Raw genomic sequence first — 20,321 nt, 5'->3', positions numbered from 1 at the left:
CAGGTCCTAAACAAGGTATACACAAATTATGGTAATCCCTATGCGGTATCTGTTTCCCACAAGAAATACAGTTATTCACTTTTCTGACATCCGGTAAACCACTGAGGCAAGAAAAACAAAATATTCCCAACGGGTACTTAACCAACTCTGACTTCGGTCTGAAACTCAATTCGAAAAATTTCAGAACGCCGAACGGCACTTGCAACACTGCTTCTGCATCGGACCATGCGGCAAAAAAGACTGAGGATATGACGTCGGTCATGCGCATTTGTACCCTGACGTTCTGATGTCAGTCAAATGCGCCTTGACCGACGTCAGCCTTATACTCTGATATTCGGGCTGACCGAGGGACAGCGGACTACCCAAGTGTTAGGACTGCAGCAATGTGAGATGAAGAACATCTACTCGGAAGAGATATTAAAGACTTTTTTGCTGATATGATGAAAACACAATTAGATGTTCTAAGAGGAGATTCTGTCAGTACAAAAATGTCAGAATACTGCATCTTACAAAAACTCGTTTCACTTTCTCTTTTTTGATATTTTCCTTACTACATTTATTTTTGAAAGGTTCTACTTTACATGCAGTTGAAGGTAGAATGTTTCCTATTATAATCTGTTGCTGCATACTTTTTCATGAACTATGAATACGTACAGCAGGTCAGTGGAGAAATCTTGCACGTTTGTACATATCAGGAGATTCAGACTGCAGAAGTATGTCTGTTGGAAATGATTAGCTTAGGTTAAGTAAAATGAGTTATGACATGGATATACTAAGAGTAACTTTTCATTCTGCGAGAATAATCAAAGACAATGTGTGTTTGTATATGTGTGTGCATTACTGATATGGGACAGTCAAGCTCGAATCATTGTTAACAAAACTAATTGTGTAGATCATTATATAATCTTCAGGAATTGTTTGGGGCAATACAACTTCCGTATTGCAAAGTGTATGTGTTCGAAATGTTGCATATAAAGCTGGGTATGTTGCTGGCATACATGAGAGAGGTGATGTTACTGGTGAAAGACCTGAACCTTGTGAAAAATGACAGAGATATCTAAGGGCACCCACAGATGGCAGGTACACCTGATGTGAAGACTGTGGCATTCAGGAAGAATGAGGCCATGACAGATGTACATACAGGAGTAGCTCTCTCCATGAGTGCATACATATTTGTGTGTGTGTGTGTGTGTGTGTGTGTGTTAGTGTGTGAGTGTAATATTAATTAATTAATTAATTAATTAGTGTTTGTTTACCAGGAAAGTCTGATTGAGCAATGAACCCCTTTTAGTGGAGGCCTGGAAAGAAAAACTTCAAAGTTACAATAAAGCATGAAACAGAATCATAAAACTACATAAATCCATAGCACTCATTTATGGTAACTTTTACACTATTCACATATTTATCTAATGAGCAAAAAAGAATAATATAGAAGGGGAACATCAAAATATAATTAAGAAACCAGTTTCTAAAGAATGATTTATTTATTTATTTGCAGTTGGTCTGCCAGGATGGTCCATTGGGCCAATAAGAAACTGTTTTCAATGGAGTCCTGGGGAGAAAAGTTCCATTAAAGACAATACTATCATCAAAGTTACAGGTTGCATAATAATCCAGAAGTATATATTAAATCATAGCATTTAAAGATACAATTCATGAAATTTCATAATAAATGTTATAAACATAAGAAAATATTTACAAATACGTACGTTGCTACTGTAGAAATATGACAGCCGGGCAATGAATACATGGGATGCTAGAGGGTAAAAGTAGGGAATAGAGATGGGGAGAAATCAACCTAGAGGGGTGGAGTTGGGAGACAAAAGAGAGAAGAAAGGAGGAGAGGAGGTAGATGGATGAGGGAGATATGGAAGAGGAGAACAGGGAGGGGGGAGGAGAAGAGCAGGGAGGGAAGAGTAGGAAGAAATAGTTATGTGGGGTGGGAGGAGGAACATTCCCAGAGGGATATTAGATGTGAGTGAAGTAAGGTTTTGAAAGTAGAGTGGCTTGAGGTGGTACGGAAGGATGGTGGTAGGATGGTTTATGTTGAAATAATGTGTGTTAGAAAGTGCATTTAAAAAGAATACGGTTAATTCCCATAGTGCTAGAGTAAACAAGTACAGGAATAGTTGATATTGGATAGAATTATTTAAAATATTTTTATTATGTACTAGTATATAATATACGATATTAGTATGCAAGGAAATTGTTTACCATATACGGCTTCACCTTCTGAAGTGTTAGCTTTGTGTATGCTTACAAAGGATTTTGTCCATGGATTGCAGATGTCTTGCTGGAATATATGGTGTAAAGATATTTTTAGACTGTCAGATATGTTTGGTACTATTGAGAGTTGGGCATTTGCATACAAGTGATATGCACCTGGTACAAGTAATGAAAACATTTCCACTAAGCGTGCTAAAAATAAGCTCTTTTTGAGGGTTTTCTCTCAAATTTTCACAACAGAACTGACAGGCCTGATGCCTAAATAAGCCCATTGCTCAGAGACCGAGTTGAGGAAACCCTTGTGGAATTAGTACAGTGATGGAGGAGGTTACCTACTGATCAAGAGACTTCTAAAATGGGATCAACACAATATGCTTAAGGTGAACCTGAAGCATGAGGGTGATGGATTACAAGCAAGTTAGGTGAAGATAAAGTTAAGAGACCTTCAAGGACTGGCAAGACTAGTTATTACTCTTATAAAATAAGATAGCAGATGTAATGGAAGCTACTGATAAAAAGCCAAGGTGGCCATGCAGCAGCATCTTCACAAAAATGAAAGGTGGCCGTCATGCCCTGAAACTTAAATCTTTAAAAATTTAACTACATCAGCAGATCTTCAACGCTTTAACAATGAAAGATAAAGACAGACATTATGAATAAGCAAACAATGAGGGGGATAAGGTACTGCAGACCCGGAAGTATTATCAGCCTTTCTTAGGCAGGCCTGCTTGTATGATATGGGAGGCCAGTGCAAGGCACAGACTGCAAATTTCTGACAGATTTAAAGTAATATACTCTTACACTAGAAGAAAATAGACATTAATGTTTTCTATTATTGCTGAGGAAATAAAGGGCATTATGAGAACGGTCCAGGGCCTGATGACCTTCCTTTAAAACTTTATAGTTTAGCCAAAGATGATATGGTCCCACAATCTATCAAGTTAGATACTTGTTGTCAAAATGATATGGTTCTAAATAACTGGAAATAAGGAATTATTAAAATGGCAATAAAGAAGATATTTTAAATAATTAATATATTATTATTTTCTATTAAAAAAGAAACAAATTACGTCAACTCCCATGGCCCTCCAACCATCAAGCATTCCTTTCAGCAGCTCCACTGACCCATTTGGCCCCCTTCAGTTCATTCATTCCCCTAGAGGTAATACTCAATATATTATTACTATTTCCTAGTAATACTTGTTTTTTTTTTTTTACTCCTATGTTCCTCCAAACATTAAACACTCCTCTAGGCTGCTCTACTGGTGACAGACCTACAGTTCATTCATTCCCCCTACAGGTGAGCACACTAGCTGCAGTGCAGTCAACTCCCACAAGGAGCAGGGTTTTCATTCTGTCCTACCACTCTTTCCAAAATTTATGTTCAGAGACACCTCTGGTGTTGGGTATGCAATCACAATTACATGAACTGCCACTTACTTCTCAGAGTGATATAAGCCATACAAGTCCTGTCCTGCTCCTAGAAGCAAATATCTCCAGTGGCTCTCTGGTCATCACCAAGGAATGGAGTATGCATTTTGAGATATGCAATCATCCTTACAGCAGGAAGCAGGTTTCAGCCCCTTCTTTCTTCTGTTTGTCTCTAGTCAGTTCTTCCAGTGCTGGGACTGATAATCAATCTTGAATCATAGCCAAGGTTCCATTGCTCTGTGCCATGGAGCCAACTAATTTAAAAAATATTAAAAAACAAAGAACATGGCCCTTCATGTTCGTATCACAGAAGTGAAAAGAGGTAAAAGTGGGAAATACTGAGACTTCATTCACTAAGGCATGTGACTGCAACCCCTCTTATGAAGTATAAGCTTCATTTCCAGCCTGAAACCTGTAATACTGATCCTTTAGTTAAACGTGTCATTGAAGGATGCTGTATTTTTTAGCTATGACAAGTAAAACCGTTGGCATGACCCCTATTCAAATTATAGCTAGCTACATGTCCCCAAATTTGACTCAAGATGCCCACTCCACCTATCTGGACCTCTTCAAATCTATCAAGATTCAACCCTTTACCCTGATCCTGGGTGACTTTAATTACCCAACCATAGATTGGAAAAACTACACATGCCAGAACACAAATGCCCAGAGATTCCACAATTTTATCAATGCAAATGCCTTGGAACAGCTAGTTGATACCCCCATAAGAGGTGATAATATCTTGGACATGGTATTCACCAACATGAGTCACCACTGCAGCACCTCCTATCGTATCATCCTCCCTGGTAAGATCCAAATATAAAGCAGTCACTATTGAAGTCACCATCTCCACTGACCCCCTACAGCTAGGATCAAACAAAAAAACTTCTCCAAAGCTGATTACAACCTCCTGAAGAATGGTATAAATAGCTTCACATCCCCCTCTCCTACTGTAGGAACTGGCACCAATGTCCAAATCTCCACCAAAGTACTATACGAGCATTTATATAGATGCATGGAATCAGGAATACCTGACAGGACAAAATCATCCTCCGCACGGAAGAGTAAACCTGTCTGGTGGACATCTGCAATAAATAAACTATATAACAAAAGGTAAAAATTGCTGTCCAGGACCACGAAGGAACAGGTGCCCAATTGGAAGCAATCTCTCCTTACCTTGAACAAGGAAATAAGAGCAACAGTGAAATCCTCTAAAGCCAAATTCGAGTCCAAATTGGCCACATCTACTAGAGGCAATCATAAGGCCTTCTTCATATATGTCTGCAATCTCAAAGGAAGCACCCAGATCTGTTCAGAACTGGTGGTCTAGGACACCACATACACAAATGTGGTAGATATAGCCAATTTACTGTCTGACATTCAGCGGAAGCCGTGGTGGTATAGCGGTAGTGTTGTTGCCTCACAGCAAGAGGTTCTCCTGTTCGATTCTCGGCTGGAGTGCCTTCTGTGTGGAGTCTGCATGTCCTCCCCGTGGTCGAGTGGCCTCTGAAAGACATGTGTGAATGGGCGTGCCTTCGCTAAAGGTTGGGCGTCGGGCTGGCAACTCGCCACCATAAAAATCTACTGCCAATCATTAGCGAACAGGAGTTCCGCTGTGGCGACTCCTAACCGGGAAAAGCCGAAAAGGCAAGCAACAACTGGCTGACATTCAGTGAAAACGTCTCTCCTCTGTTCCCCCAGCAGTAAATCAGGACATCCCCAGTACCTGGCTCCCACCCCTTATCTATAAGGAACAGGTCATCACTGCCCCCTCAAAAACAATAAATACAGTCTCCATGGGACCCAATAACATCCCAGACTGCATCCTACATGAACTCAAGCATGAACCTGCAGCACCTTTAGGCACCCTATTCAACCAAAGCCTGAGTACCGGTTTGTCCCAGTCAAGTGGAGAACAGCCACTGTCATCTCTTTGCACAAAGGTGGAGCATCCACCGATCCAGGAAACTATAGACCCATCAGACTAACTAGCCTGATCTGCAAGGCCATGGAATAGATTATCATGGACCTCATTAACAGGGACACTGGCAACCTCCAAATACTCGACACCATACAGTTTGGCTTGGCCAAGGGGTGGTCATGTTTGTTAAATCTGGTTGACTTCTTTGAGACAGTCACCAAAGCCATGGATGAGGGGAAGACGGTGCACACTGCATACCTTGACCTGGCCAAAGCCTTCAACACTATTCCTCACTCAGGCATAGTAGATAAACTCTCAACTAGGCATCAATCCATATGTTACCAGATGGGTAGCAAACTGGCTCACTGATAGAATCCACCTAATCAAAAGAAGCCACCTCAAGCAGTAGACCCGTAACAAGAGGTGCACCCCAGGGATCGGTATTGGGGCTCTGTTATTCAGGCTATAATTCTCTGATGTGCAGGCCAAAACCAGTGGGCTATGGCTGACCAAGTTTGCAGATGACTGCAAGCTGGGTGCAGTCATCAATTCCCCTAGTGATGTGGATGTCCTCTAAGACGGTCTCACCCAAACAATGACTGGTGCCAAAAACATGGCCTCAAGCTGAATGCCAAAAAATGCATCATCATCCCCTTTGGGGAGAGTGACGTCCCACATATTATCACATTAACAACAATGTCCTAAGTACACAACCAGTAGTGAGGGATCTCGGCACCCAGGTTGATAGCAATCTGACTTTTGACCACCATGTTGCTTCCGCTGTACAGAAAGCTTTCTAGATGGCCCACATCATAAGTAAGGGTATCTCATTCAAGGACAAAGAGGTCATAACATCCCTGTATTCTTCCCTTATAAGGCCAATTACTGAGCACAACACCCTCTTTGGTATGTACTTTTGCAAAGCACATGCAGCAGCTGGAGAGACCACAGAGGTTCCTCACCAGGAGGATCCAGGGCCTCAAACACTTGCCCTGTCCCTCTACTCAGTTTCATACAGACTCCTCAGAGGTGACCCCGTCTGGCATTCAAAGCAATCCCAGACTCCGCCTTGATAGGACTGCAGCATATCCGCAAGTCAAGCTCGCATGACCTCAACCTGACCTGTGATATCAACAGGGCTTGTTGGCAGGAATGATCTGTGTCCCAGACACTTTCCCAACTGTGGAATAGACTCCCTCTTCATGTCAAGTAGAGCACCTCATTATCCCTTGTTAAGCGCAACCTGGATAACTGGATAGGAAACAGAAAATACATCCCTGGGATTCCACCTGTGTGTCCTGCTGGACAGGAGCTCTGGGTGCTGACTTGTCTAAACATGGGCTAAACTCTTGGCTAGGCTTATAAGGGCCTCAGGGCCAATAGCCTAGTAACTTCCTAAGATCCTATGAACATCATAGATACGAGTACCAGTATGTTAAAATCAGTCTAAATGTGGTTTAAACAGAACTTCACGTAAATTCTGGCAGGTGGAGGAGGGGATTAAGGCTCTAAACCATTAACAAGCTGCCTTCTGTAGTCTAGGGGAAGCTTTGATCCATTCCACCTCCATTTGCCTATTGTTTTACTCACAACAAGTCACTTAGACAGTGTTCTGGGGTCACCACTGAAAAGGGACACTTTGGCCAAGCTGGCTTACCTGGTAAATAAATGCAATTTCTGTGAGTTGTGCAATGCGTGTGTGTGAAACAGAGGAAAAATCTGGTTACCTACTTCCATTGCCTAACAAACTCTGGATGGTGGCGACAGTTCATGAGGTCACTACAGCAAGAGGATGCAACTTGACAGCACTGGATGGATGAGAGATGTATACATTACTTTGGTTAATTATTTTTATATAACTGCAAGTATTTCAACTTGCAGGGCATTCACTGGTTTAACTATAATGCCCTGACATCAAGACAGTGTTCAATGTAGCCACATAAATCCATCTGGTTACACAAACTGTTCCATTTAAAAACAGTATATGACCCCCAGCTCTGTAGCACAGAGGGAAAATGCCTTAACATATTAACTAGATGCCCCAAGTTCGAACAGCAGCTTGTGCACTGGATAAGCTGGAAAGGATGACAGTAAGCAGCTTATTCTGGGAGAAGGTGCTGGTGATATCAGTCAGCTAATGTGCTCCTACACAGATACAGGTTTGCACTTAACCACTGTCTGCAGGATCAGAAGACATTAACCTCTGGGCTGGAGGAGCTGTGGGTAGGGGGATGTATGTGGCAGCATGCACAAGTCAGGAAGAGGGGCTCAGTAACACCTCCTCTGGAAAAGTAGGTGTGCCCATGCAGCTGACAGGGGCACGGTTATGCACAGAGAGAAACACTCATCATGGTTGCCTGTATGACTGCCATACTGTGGACTGTTCCCCATTCATGATGAGGAACAAATGGGCAATGTGGCAACTCAATGACTGGCAGTTAAGGAGGCCAGAAAAATGGCAAAGATAAAAGGTACAAGTTGGTATGAGTGCTGAATTCTTTTTAGAAAAGGTGATATAAAATTGTAAGCATCCAGTTTCAATTTGCCTCTTACAAAATATGGAATTTAGGACAACATCTGCAATAATAGCTATACAATACTAACCAGGTGGCTTACATCAGCTTCCTGACATGAATAATGACTAACCAACTCAAAAATAAGCAACTATTCACTAAAAGCAACATTCACTAAACTCTTCTACAGTATCAAAACAATGCAATTAACAGGTTAGGTGACATTACACCACAAACTCAACACACAGTTATAAGAACAAAGAAAATCAGATGTATAAACAGATATAACAGACAGTAGCAGTTGAAAATCAAACAAAAAATATAACAAAATCAATGCATATAGTCCATTATAAAGAATAAATAATAAGCAATAATATACAAATGCAAAGCAGAGGACCTAACTTAACTTTCTGCTTATTGAAGGCTTGCTTAGCATGGCTTTACATAATTTACTTACCCCTATTGTAGTGTTTTGCCTGTTGTATCCAGCAAAATGAAGGATGCTCTCTGTAGCCATGGCAAGGCCGGTATGTTGGGACAGACCAGACACCCAGTTCTGGTGTTTATTCAGGTACTCCTAAACAAAAGTAACAAGACATTACAGCAAATACAGTGAATGTGCTTGCGTCTGGATATATACTATCTCACAAACTAACCTCAACAGCAACAGAACTACACATGTGGCACTGATGCAACATTTTAACACTGATCAAGCAAAATGCAATTTCTACGGCAGCATACAAACAATTTCAGAAAAAAAACATATGCAGACACTGTGCTAAGAGATCAGCACAGACAGCCTTCACAATCTGATAATTTCAACCTGCACGTTCACCTTATTATCTCAAGGATTTTCACTTATCCATAACAATCATATCTCCCTTGTATCTAACCTAAGGGCCATCAGTTGTGGCAAACGTGTTACATTTCACTTGAGTACCCAATTAATGCATTATGCTTTGGATGGGTATTCATAAATTCATCCCTGGCTTTACTGGTCTGACCCTGCTGGAGAGAGGAGGTTCAGTATTAGGGTGGGTACTAGCAAGGCATAAAGACATCTGCCTTGTACTTCCTATAATCCTATGTATTTATTAACGTTCAATAGTGTGACAGCTTCTACACTTCTCCCACTTCCAACCTGCTACTGAATTCAGGACAACTGCTCTCAAGGGTTACACTGACCCAATTCTCATGAGCTGGTGTGGTAGTATCCCAGTATTACTCTGCCAGAGAGTTACTTTCTCTGATGAAGCCTGCAGGCTCAGCAGAATCAAAATTGTTACTGCCCAAGATGTGAGCAGGTCCTCTGGGCTTAGCTGAGAATTCTGGAATGTTAAGCAAATATTATATGCTTGTCTACATGCCAATGAAGGGGAGGGTGTACCAGAGTAAGGGAACCTCTTCCTACACTTCAGGTGACATTACCTCAGTTGTATGTGCCCTCTCATGGGTGAGTATGCTGCAAAAGCTCCTGGTCCCCACAAAGAGCTCAAGAATATTTATACTCCCAAAAATACACCCAAAATTCCCCAGAGAGAGAGGTGAGCAGTCAAAACCTCTTCATTTATCCCACTCCGCTAACTGGATCCTGCAGCCACCAGGCTGTTGGTCCAAGCTAAGTCATCTGGGTTAGCGGCCATGCTTTATACCTTTATGTCACATAGCTGATCTTCGAACTTATATGTTAGAAGATTAATGAAATGTGTACTATTCAATGTATTTTAAAGTTAAAAAAACTTGATAGGTAAATATATGAACAATATTAATCTTCATAACTTTTTTACACCATTTTTATATATTAATCTTCTAACATATGTACACATTTATTATGTATGTACTTATTTACTATACTTCTGCTTGATAATGTTATAAGAATAAGCATTGACAGGGTGTGTATGCACACAAGTCTTTGTTTTTGAACTTGTATATTTTAAGGAAAGGTGTGGTAACTGGTTAAAATAGTTTTTAAAATGGTTTATACATAAAATGTCGTTACAATAACTGTTCCTTTAATTAAAAAGTGTGAGACATAATTGAATCAACTCTCTTATTGGGTAATTTACAATGATGTATTATCATGTATATGTATTTAAACCTTTTTTATGAATTGTTTTATCTGAAGAAGTTTTGCCAGTTGACAAGACGAAAAGAGCTTAATAAACATTCATATTGTTTTGTATCTTGTTCTCGGAGTCTTCTGGAGTGGTATCTCTGTGGTTCAATTTTACAAGTTTCTATCAGCGTTTTGGGTAATATTGTTTGGTATGACTACCCAGGCAGACCTGAGTCGGAGAACAAAGAAAATGACATAGGAAACTTAACTATGGTCATCCAAATGTTAACCCAGTGCATGGATGATTTATCCAACAAATTTGACACTGTATCTGGGACACAAAACAATCCACCTACAAGAAATATTACGGGTGAACAAAGGAGCTCTAATACTTTGTCACTGACCTATTCTACAGCAGTGTCATCTTCCCTTTACACAAGACTGGGCAACAACAGCACCAACTTGACAACTACCTCAGGGCTTATTGGGTTTACTAATATGAATAACTGGTTAAGTGAAACCATTCTGTTCAACAACCAAGAGGACATGGCCACAGAAGTAAACCCAGCTGGAGGAGGAGTCGACATCAATGCCAGGTTAAAACTATTGGATGCAAAGGTACTGAAATTCAAAAAATTTAACCTAGAAATATCCTACTTTAGAGAATGTATAAAAGAAAAAATTGTTCCTAAGGGTCTAAGAGTTTGGCAGTACCCAACGGGTCCATCTTCCACCAGGACTTGGTAGATATGTTTAGATATGTTTAATCAACATGGCCTGGAACTTCTTGAACTTATGATTAAACACTATAAAATAAACATAGACAAAATGGAAAAGGAGATCACTGATTTGGACAATCTTATTAAAGCTGATGAAAACTGTCTTCGGTACCATTTTGACTATGACCATATTTTTACTAGCGTTGAGCCATACTTGAATAAGCTCCGCGAAACAAAACATAAAAAATTGAACAGGGACAGGGCCATATACAATCAGGGCTTGGCCTATCCGAATCCACCAACACAGAAGCCTGAGTTGATTGGAAGCGGCAGACTAGAAGAGATAAATCTGAGTAAAATACCTAACGGAGTGACGTCACCGGATATCAGAACCAGTGAGGGAGAGACGCAAACACCCTTAGACGGAGTGACAGGATAGCCTCTAACTACAGGTCCAGCCTTGAAAACGACCATAATGGAAGACGAAACGAACAGGATAATAATAATTCTTATTTTTCCAACAATGGAAGGAACCACAATCTGCAGTACAACCAGAAACCCAAAAACAACAACAGGGGATGAGCGAACAGGCGGAGAAGGTAACACTTTATGCCAATATTGACAATGTAAACTATAAATTGCTATACAACAAAGAAAAAGACTAAGGTTTACATTTACTCGTCCTTTAGTTTTGACCACGATATAGCTGACATTTTAGCAAAGAGGTATATTTTTGTGCCTAATGCTCACGCTGACATTAGAAAAGTACTTCATGAATTGAAATGTTTTATTCGTAAATTGAACCTAGCTGTAATGTTAGGAAATGCGCCAAGGAATGTTCATGATTTATCTGCATCAAGCACATTTAATCCACCATTACACCCACTTTTAAGTGTTTTTGATAAAGTATGTGAACTTGATTTTCGTAATTGCATAGAGAGTAATAGAAAAAGGCCTACTAAAAATGTTAACATTAGTGCTGATGAACAAGCATATTTAAGAGATTTACAGAAGCTCCCCGTTAGGGTGATGAAACCCGACAAAAGTGGGGGAGCTGTAATAACAGACATTGACCACTACAATCAGAAAATGAAAGAGATGGTGGATTGTGAAACTTGCACATCTGTTTCCCAAAATGAGGTCAACATAGCATATGGGACAATTAGGTCTTACCTTAATGACATGTTTATAGAGGGTAGGATTGATAACCAAACTTTAAACTACTTAATAATGCCCGCACCTAAAACACCTATTCTATGTGGCACACCCAAAATACATAAATGTATTGAAAATCCCCCAGTGCTGCCTTTAGTAGATGCTAGAGGATCATCTACTTATGCATGTGCTAAGTATGTAGACAGCATACTTAAAAAGTACATTAAACAAGAATCTAAAATTTGCAAAGATTCTTGTACATGTCTTGGAAACATCAGTAGGTTAGATTACAATGAGAACTATAACTTTTTAACGACAGATGTAAAAGACTTGTATACATCAATACCCCATATAGAGGGAATAGACTGGGTGACAAGTATATTAAGATACAAGGGTGCCTCCTTAAAGTTTCAATGGTAGAAGAGTTACTTGACATAATTCTATCAAACAACTACATTATGTTCAATAGAGAGAGATACTTGCAACGCATTGGTGTAGCAATGGGGTCGCCATGTGGGGGCAGTTTCTCAAATTTAGTTATGGCTTTTTGGGGAAATTAATTTATTGAAAACAATGTGCGGTGCAAGGACAGAATACATTTCTACACTAGATTTTTAGATGATATCCTTATTATATTAAAAGGTGATGAAAGTACAGCAAAACAGTTAGTAGAGTATCTAAATACAACTACTTTTCTAAAATTCACCTTTGAGTTTAACAAGGATTATATAGCATACCTGGACATAAAATTGAATAAAGATAAGGAAAAGAAAAGGTATACTTCGACAATTTACAGAAAAGTTACCTATTCGAATACCTTTTTACATTTTTCAAGCTGCCACCCTTTAAAACAAAAAAGATCTGTTATAAAGGGACAATTTGTACGTGCCGCCAAAATGATAACTAGGGATAGCGATTTCATAGGTTCATAGGTAGGTACTAGGCTATCTGCCCAAAGGCATTTATAAGCCTAGCCGGAATGTGTTGGCTTTCGCCACCCCCTTAGATTAGTTCCCTGTGCCTCTGTCCAGCAGAGCCATTGAAGTGATCCCTGGGGTAAACTTTCTGTTTCCCATCCACTCGTCAAGGTTTCTCTTGAAGAGGGTTAGCGAGGAACTCTGCCTAATGTAGACTGGAATCTTGCTCCAGAGCATGGGAAGTCTCTGGGACAGGAATCTATCCCTCCAGCACGTCCTATTTATTGTTGTGGTGAGGTTTAGATCCCTGGAGCGTGTGGCTCGAGGGGATATGGTTTTCTTTAGTTGCAGCATGTCCATCAATTCTGGGTTGGAAATGGCCTTGTAGATCAACTCTAAGTATGCGGTATGCAACCGAGTACAGTTGGAGTTTCTTCAGTCGAGCTGCATAGGGCTTCTGCTTGAGGCCAGTGATCCTCTTGGTGAGGTACTTCTGTTGTCTTTCCAGTTGTTGCAGGTGTCTTGTAAGGTACATCCCAAATGGGGCATTGTACTCTATGATGGGTCTGATGAGTGATGCATAGAGGGGACCAATGACCTCTTTCGATCAGGATGCAAACCCTTTTGTGATTAGATGGGCCACATAGAAGGATTTTCTAACCACTTTGGCAATGTGATTATCAAAGGAGAGGTTACTATCTACTTGGGTCCCCAGATCCCTTATTATGTCTTCGGTACTTAGGGGCTACCACCTATGTGGTAGTTTGTGGGTACTTTCTTTTTTCCAAAGGGGATGACTATGCACTTTTTGGCATTTAGCTTGAGGTCATGGTTTTGACACCAGGTATCTGTCTCAGTGAGACACTTTTGGAGGATGTCTGTGTCAGCCGGAGTCTCAATTATAGCTCCTAGTTTGCAGTCGTCTGCGAACTTGGTGAGCCATAGTCCTCCTGTGCTTGCCTGTACCTCTGAGAAGTATATGCCGAACAAGAGGGGTCCTAGGACTGAGCCCTGGGGAACACCACTTGTAACCGGTTTAGAGTCAGACCTAGCTCCCGCAACTCTTACCATGTGGGTTCTGTCCGTGAGACAGTTGGCAACCCATCTCATGACGTAGGGGTTTATGTTCAGGCTGGTGAGCTTGTTTATATTACCTGAGTGGGGAATGGTGTCAAAGGCCTTTGCGAGGTCTAGGTAGGCTGTGTGGACCACCTTTCCAAATCACATGAGGCAAAGTTAAAACAACACAGATAGCAATGATTCTATAGTACATAACAAAAATTTAAATAATCCACTCATATTCTTTAATTTCTAAGAAGTTATTTATATCACCACCAATGTCAATAACCCTGATTTTAAGGTTTGCTGGTGACCTTGAATAGTATGCTGAGCCTTAAACCAATTTTGGTTAAGCTCAGTAGATTGAATTTATAATTATGTATATTGTTTCTACAATATGAATTTTATAATATGAATTTTATGTGTAACTTTGATTATTAATCATATTAGCAAGCTGAATTTTAAATTATTTAAATTTTTGTTATGTACTATAGGATCATTGCTATCTGTGTTGTTTATTGTCATGTGATTTTATTGTCTGGACCACCTTTCCCTCATCTATAGCCTTGGTAACGGTCTCAAAGAAGTCTACCAGGTTTAGGAGGCAAGATCTGCCCTTAAAGCCAAACTGGGTAGGGTCCAGTGTTTGGAGGTTCACAATTTCTCTGTTAATGAGATCCATGATGATGCGCTCCATAGCTTTGCAGAGCAAGCTAGTCACGTTTATAGAGCGATAGTTCCGGGGGTCCATTGTGGATCCACCTTTGTGGAGCGGAATAACCATTGCTGTGCACCACTCTGTGGGCACATAGCCTCTGGACAGGCTGAGTTTAAACAGTGTGTTTAGATTAGGGGTTAAGTTCATTTTTGAGCTTGTGTAGGATGCAGCCTGGGACTCCGTCCAGTCCCATTGATGCTGTGTTTTTGGCTTTGGACAGGGCTGTTTTAAACTGAGTGTCTGTGATTTCAGGGGCACTACATTCTTCTGGTATAGTTATGGGCCCTTTTGGGGGTGAGAGGGGGGTGAAGTTTGCACTGAACCTGTCTGCCAGGATGTTGGCTATATCGGCTGGTTCAGTGTATTTTGTGCCATTCTGCACTAACTCTGAGCAGATCTGAGAATTGCCACTTAGATTTCTTGACATAGCTAAAGAATGCCTTGTGGTTATCTTTGGAGTCCATGGCAATTTTTCTTTTGAAGCTAGCCTTGGATGATTTTATGAGGGAATGTAGTTTCTTGCTGATACTGATCAGGGATGTCTTCACTTCTTGGGATTTTACTCTTTTCTGTACTAGTTTCCTCCTTCTATTGTATAGCTTGTTTACGGCAGGGGTCCACCAGACTGGTTTCCTTTTCTTGTAAGAGTGAGTCTTGGTTTTGTTTGGGATAGCACAATCCATGCATTCTTGTAGGTGCCCATAGAGTGCATTAGTAAAGAATTTTGCAGCTTGGACAGCGTTATCCTTTATCATGGGGGCTTTGAAACTTCCCACCTCGGTCTAAAGTAACGTGAAGTTTGCTTTTGAAAAGTTTTTCACTGTGGTTTCTTTGACCGGGGGTGGTGGCGGAATGTGGATATCCAGAGTGATTAGTTTATGGTCAGATCTAACCAGTGAGGGGCTGACATCTGGTGTGGAACACCGGGCCCATGTTGGTGATGACCAGGTCCAATATGTTGCCACCTCTGGTGGGGGTGTTGACCAGTTGATCCAGGGCGTTTGAGTTTATAAATTCTAGGAAATGTTGGGCAAGGGAGTTTGTACTTGAGTAGGTCTCCCAGTTAATGTTTGGGTAATTGAAATCACCCAATATCAGGGTGTTTGGTAGGACCTTTATGTTTCCCAGTGTTTCTAGGAATGCAGAGTGGGGGTCCAGGGACATGGTGGGTGATCTGTAGCAAGCTATAATTTGAATAGCAGTTTTTCCAGTTGTTAGTTGCACATGATTGATCTCTGAAGCATCGTGCTGTGCCACTAACCTGGAGGTGTGGGTATCCTTGATGAATATGGATACTCCCCCGCCTTTTGTATTTCAGTCCGGGTTTTGTGGCCAAAATGTATGGTATGAGTTGTAGCCTGGTAGTGCTGGGGAACCTTAAACCAGGTTTCTGTTACTGTACATATATCGATTTTCTCCATACTGAGGAGTGCCTCAAGTGTCTGCATTTTGAGGTTTAGATAGCAAGAGCCTTGGCCAGTATTCGAAAGCCTAAGGGTGACAGGTGCAAGCGGTCTCTAGCGAAGCAGAGTGGCTTGTTGAGCATGTCATCCCAGGCTGACAGACACTGGATCCCCTTTGAATGACACCAGAAGCTTAGCCAACAGTTGAAATTGATAATTTTTTCTCTATTTGGTGGCATCATTCTTGGTGAGGGCAGGATGCTACTCAGGGTCAGGGTTATACCGGCCTGGGCTACATGATCAGAGAGCTCCTCCATGTCTCTTTTCATGTAGTCAAAGGAGGTACGGCTCAGGTCATTCACACCAACATGGACAATGACAGCGTCATATTTGTACTTGTTCTGGAGTGACCTGAGTACTTGTGTTATGTGGCAGATCCTGGCACCCGACAGACAGCTAACGGTAACCTTCTCCTTGTTCAGCCTAGTGAGTGGGAGTCAGTGTGCCTGACTATAGAGTCACCTATTACTAGTGTGTTGGGTATGTTATTTTGCCTTAAGGGCTGTGATTGCGTGGCACACTGGTTTTGTGAAGTATGTGTTTCATGGTTTGTGTTGGGGGGGGTGGAGGTTTCTTGGATATCTGCTTTGGAGGTCTCTGTTGCTTTTGCTGATTTTTATTTAGAGCCTCCAAGTATGTTTTCGTGTATTTATGTGTGTTTTTTGCCGGTGCTGGTTTCATAGGTCTATGTGAGACTGGTGGTGTGATGCAAGTAATTCCCTTCTCCTCTTGACTGCCTAGTCCAGTCTTGGGTTGAGAGAGCTTAGCCTCCAGTTTGGCTGTATAATTGCATCTCTCGCATGTATTAGTGCTTAGTGGAAGGAGGAGAGGGTTGAATGTGTACATGAGGCAATTGTAACATTGCCTCAAAATGCCCAGATTCACCAGTTGGACCGGAGAGTGCACCTGAAACTGCCCTTTGGACATGCCTGGATAGGTACAGTGAACTGTTTTACTGATTGGCTGGTAAGGTTGTATAGAGAGCTTTGTCCTTATCTACAGTATAGGGGGGTCTAGTGCAAAGGATTATTAGTGCTTGTTATGAGTTTTGAGCAAGTGCCGGGATGAGAAGTGAATGGTTTGAGTGCTTAAGTTGAAAGTTTGTCTAGTTCCAAGGGAAAAATTGAAGAGTAGACTTTGTGGAGCCGGAAGTAGTTATACCCTAGCTAACCGTCGCTGCCCGGCGTGCAAAACCACGCAAATGCGGGTTTTATAGCAGGGAAATGAAAGAGAGAAATTAGCCCAAAAATGGCCAATAAACAACTAATTTCTGGGCTGAAACCACTCCTCCAGGGACAGATAGGCTGCTCAAAGCTCCCTCTCTACACTGAACAGAGAAACTTCCTTCTATCCAAGTAAGGTATGGGCAAACACAGAAACTTGCAACACAGCCCTGAATTCAGCACTAACCTGAAAACTGGACTATACTACCTTAGAAAGGCAGGAAAACAAGTATTTTTTTTTTGTTTTTTTCAGAAAATAAAGCAGATACAATAAAAAAACACTTTAAATGCACAGAAATGGCTATCACACGAGTGTGTAGCCTACAACAGTTAAACAGGTAATTTAAACACAAAAACAACTTTGTTAAAGTGCAGGCAGCAAAATAAGTACAATATGTAGCTGAAACAAGCTTTTTAAATCATAGAAACTCTAGAAAATCTGCGTTTTAGGTGGAATTAGCTAAAGGCAGCAAGAAAATGCAAAAAGATGATCCTTAATCACTCCAAAGTTTCTCTTTTGTCTCTCTGCTGCTGTACAACTCTGCAGGGCACCAGGCAGGAGCTTGCTGAGCTTCATAGAAGAATGTGATACACTACAGAAAATGTTTACTAGGAGGGGATACCCTGTAGGTTTATTAAGAGAGCGAAGATGTGTAGTACAAGGTGAAAGAGGGATATATATGCCTATTTTAAGTGAACACAATATTGACCATGATACATTAAATGTTCAAATTGTAGATGGTAGTAGAAGTGAATCAATATTCACAAAATACAGACTAATTTTGACATGCAACTTAAATGCCACAGAGCATGTAAAAATAGTTTTTAAAAATTGGGATTTGCTATCAGGGCAAACTTCAATTTGTGGAACATTTATGGAATTACCACAGGTCACATACAAAGCAGGTAAAAACTTGAAAAGTCTCAGAGAGTGGATATGGAACAAATAAACTTGTTAGAAACCCAGGAATGACAACATGCGGTGCATGCAACTATTGTGTAAACATGGAACAAGGAGAAACATTCCATGTTTGTAACAATAAATACACAATAAACAAAACATTTACATGCAATTCGATATCTATTATATATATATAATGCTCTTTGCCAGGCATGTTATTCATTTTACATAGGAAAAACGGAACGTAAAATGAAAGAAAGAGTCTATGAACATTTATATAGCATAAGGAAAAACAAAATGGAAAATGCCTTAGCCAAGCATGTGTTTGAAAATCCTACACATAAGTTTAAATTTAAGGTCATAGACTAAATAGTTCAAGATGAATGGGGTGGTCCTACGGGATTACTTATTGAAAGATTGGAACTTTTATGGCAGCTAAGATTAAATTCAGGAACATTTCCAGGACTCAATGAAATGTGTTCTATTCAATGTATTTTAAAGTTAAAAAACTTTGATAGGTAAATATATGAACAATATTAATTTTCATAACTTTTATACACCATTTTTTATATATAAATCTTCTAACATATGTACACATTTATTATGTATGTATTTATTTACTATATTTTTGCTTGATAATGTTATAAGAATAAGCATTGACAGGGTGTGTATGCACACAAGTCTTTGTTTTTGAACTTGTATATTTTAACGGAAGGTGTGGTAACTGGTTAAAATGGTTTATACATAAAAATGTCGTTACAATGACTGTTCCTTTAATTAAAGTGTGGGACATAATTGAAACAACTATCTTATTGGGTAATTTACAATGATGTATTATCATGTATATGTATTTAAACCGTTTTTTTATGAATTGTTTTATCTGAAGAAATTTTGCCAGTTGACAAGACGAAAAGCGCTTAATAAACATTCATATTGTTTTGTATCTTGGTCTCAAAGTCTTCTGAAGTGGTATCTCTGCGGGTCATATGCCTAGCCAAGTACATATTGAAGAGGGCATTCTATCATTGGTCAGATGAGGGAGGAGTAGACAGGTACAATGACTTCTTTGGATTTAGAAGATATGCATCTGGTAAGTAGCTGGCTGTTATATAAAAGGATTTCCTAACAATAGTAGTCACATAGGACTTCCAAGATGACCACACACTGAGTAACAGCTTATTTTTAGGTCTCCCAGTGTGAAAACAGAAACTCAGCAAAGATGGCAAGTAGACTTGTGTTATGGACAAATTTCAGTAACTGGCTAGTAAGTGCCATACCTGGATGCCAGGAATAAAGAAATACAGAAGACCTGGAAAAATAAATCGGGGGTGGGGTGGGAGGTAGGCATAATGGTTAAGGTGTTCACCTTACAAACACAAGGTCCAGGTTTTGATTCTTAGAAGGGGTAAATGGCTAGGCTTAAAAAGACCTACAAAGGCAGTTAGCCTAGTACTAAGCTATGAACCTATGAAAAAAAAGTGAGGAAGAAACAATGACTGGGGAATGTTCTGCAGCTGTTCAGCAAAACATAATGCATCCTTCAGCACTGACTTACAGTAACCTACAGGAAGATACAAGACAACTGCATACAGACCTGGTTAAAATAAAACACTGATAAAGTATATCAAGACAAACAAAAGGCTGGAAAAAATAGAAGAAACTATAAACAGATATTCAGAAGAGATGATAAAGCTGAAAACAAGTGAGGTTGAAATGAAGAAAAGGCTGAATGAATATGAGACTGCTCAGGATGAAATGTTTCAAAAAATAATAGAATTTGTGGACAGAGCACGTGGGAAAAACCTGAGATTTTCAGCTATAGCAGAGAAGCTGTAAGAAACAGACTGTGTTAAATTTATGAAAGCACAAATAAGCAACTGGACTGGTATTCCACAGCAGGAGTTGTTAGCTGAAAGGGCACATCATGTGCATGCTCCAAACCTGTCTATAAGAAAGCAACCTAGACCTTTAATATTAAAGATGCAATCCTACCAGCAGAAGGGGTTGATTCTGACAGAA

The 20,321-nt window shown here is 40.3% G+C and overlaps 1 protein-coding gene across 1 annotated transcript in view; it reads right to left on the bottom strand.

The window, feature by feature from the left end:
* PI4KA (phosphatidylinositol 4-kinase alpha) overlaps positions 1-20,321 on the bottom strand; it is a gene marked incomplete at its 5' end in the record, with an annotated part of 2,160,482 nt that overhangs the window by 993,610 nt on the left and 1,146,551 nt on the right. The window contains 1 exon segment of the mRNA XM_044068731.1: positions 8,549-8,668. Within this exon segment, the coding sequence (XP_043924666.1) occupies positions 8,549-8,668 (120 nt within the window).

This window comes from Protopterus annectens, chromosome 4.part0 (assembly GCF_019279795.1).
Source record: "Protopterus annectens isolate FY-2018-M chromosome 4.part0, PAN1.0, whole genome shotgun sequence".
NCBI lineage: Eukaryota > Metazoa > Chordata > Ceratodontiformes > Protopteridae > Protopterus > Protopterus annectens.
This window is presented reverse-complemented; position numbering and strand designations above follow the sequence as displayed.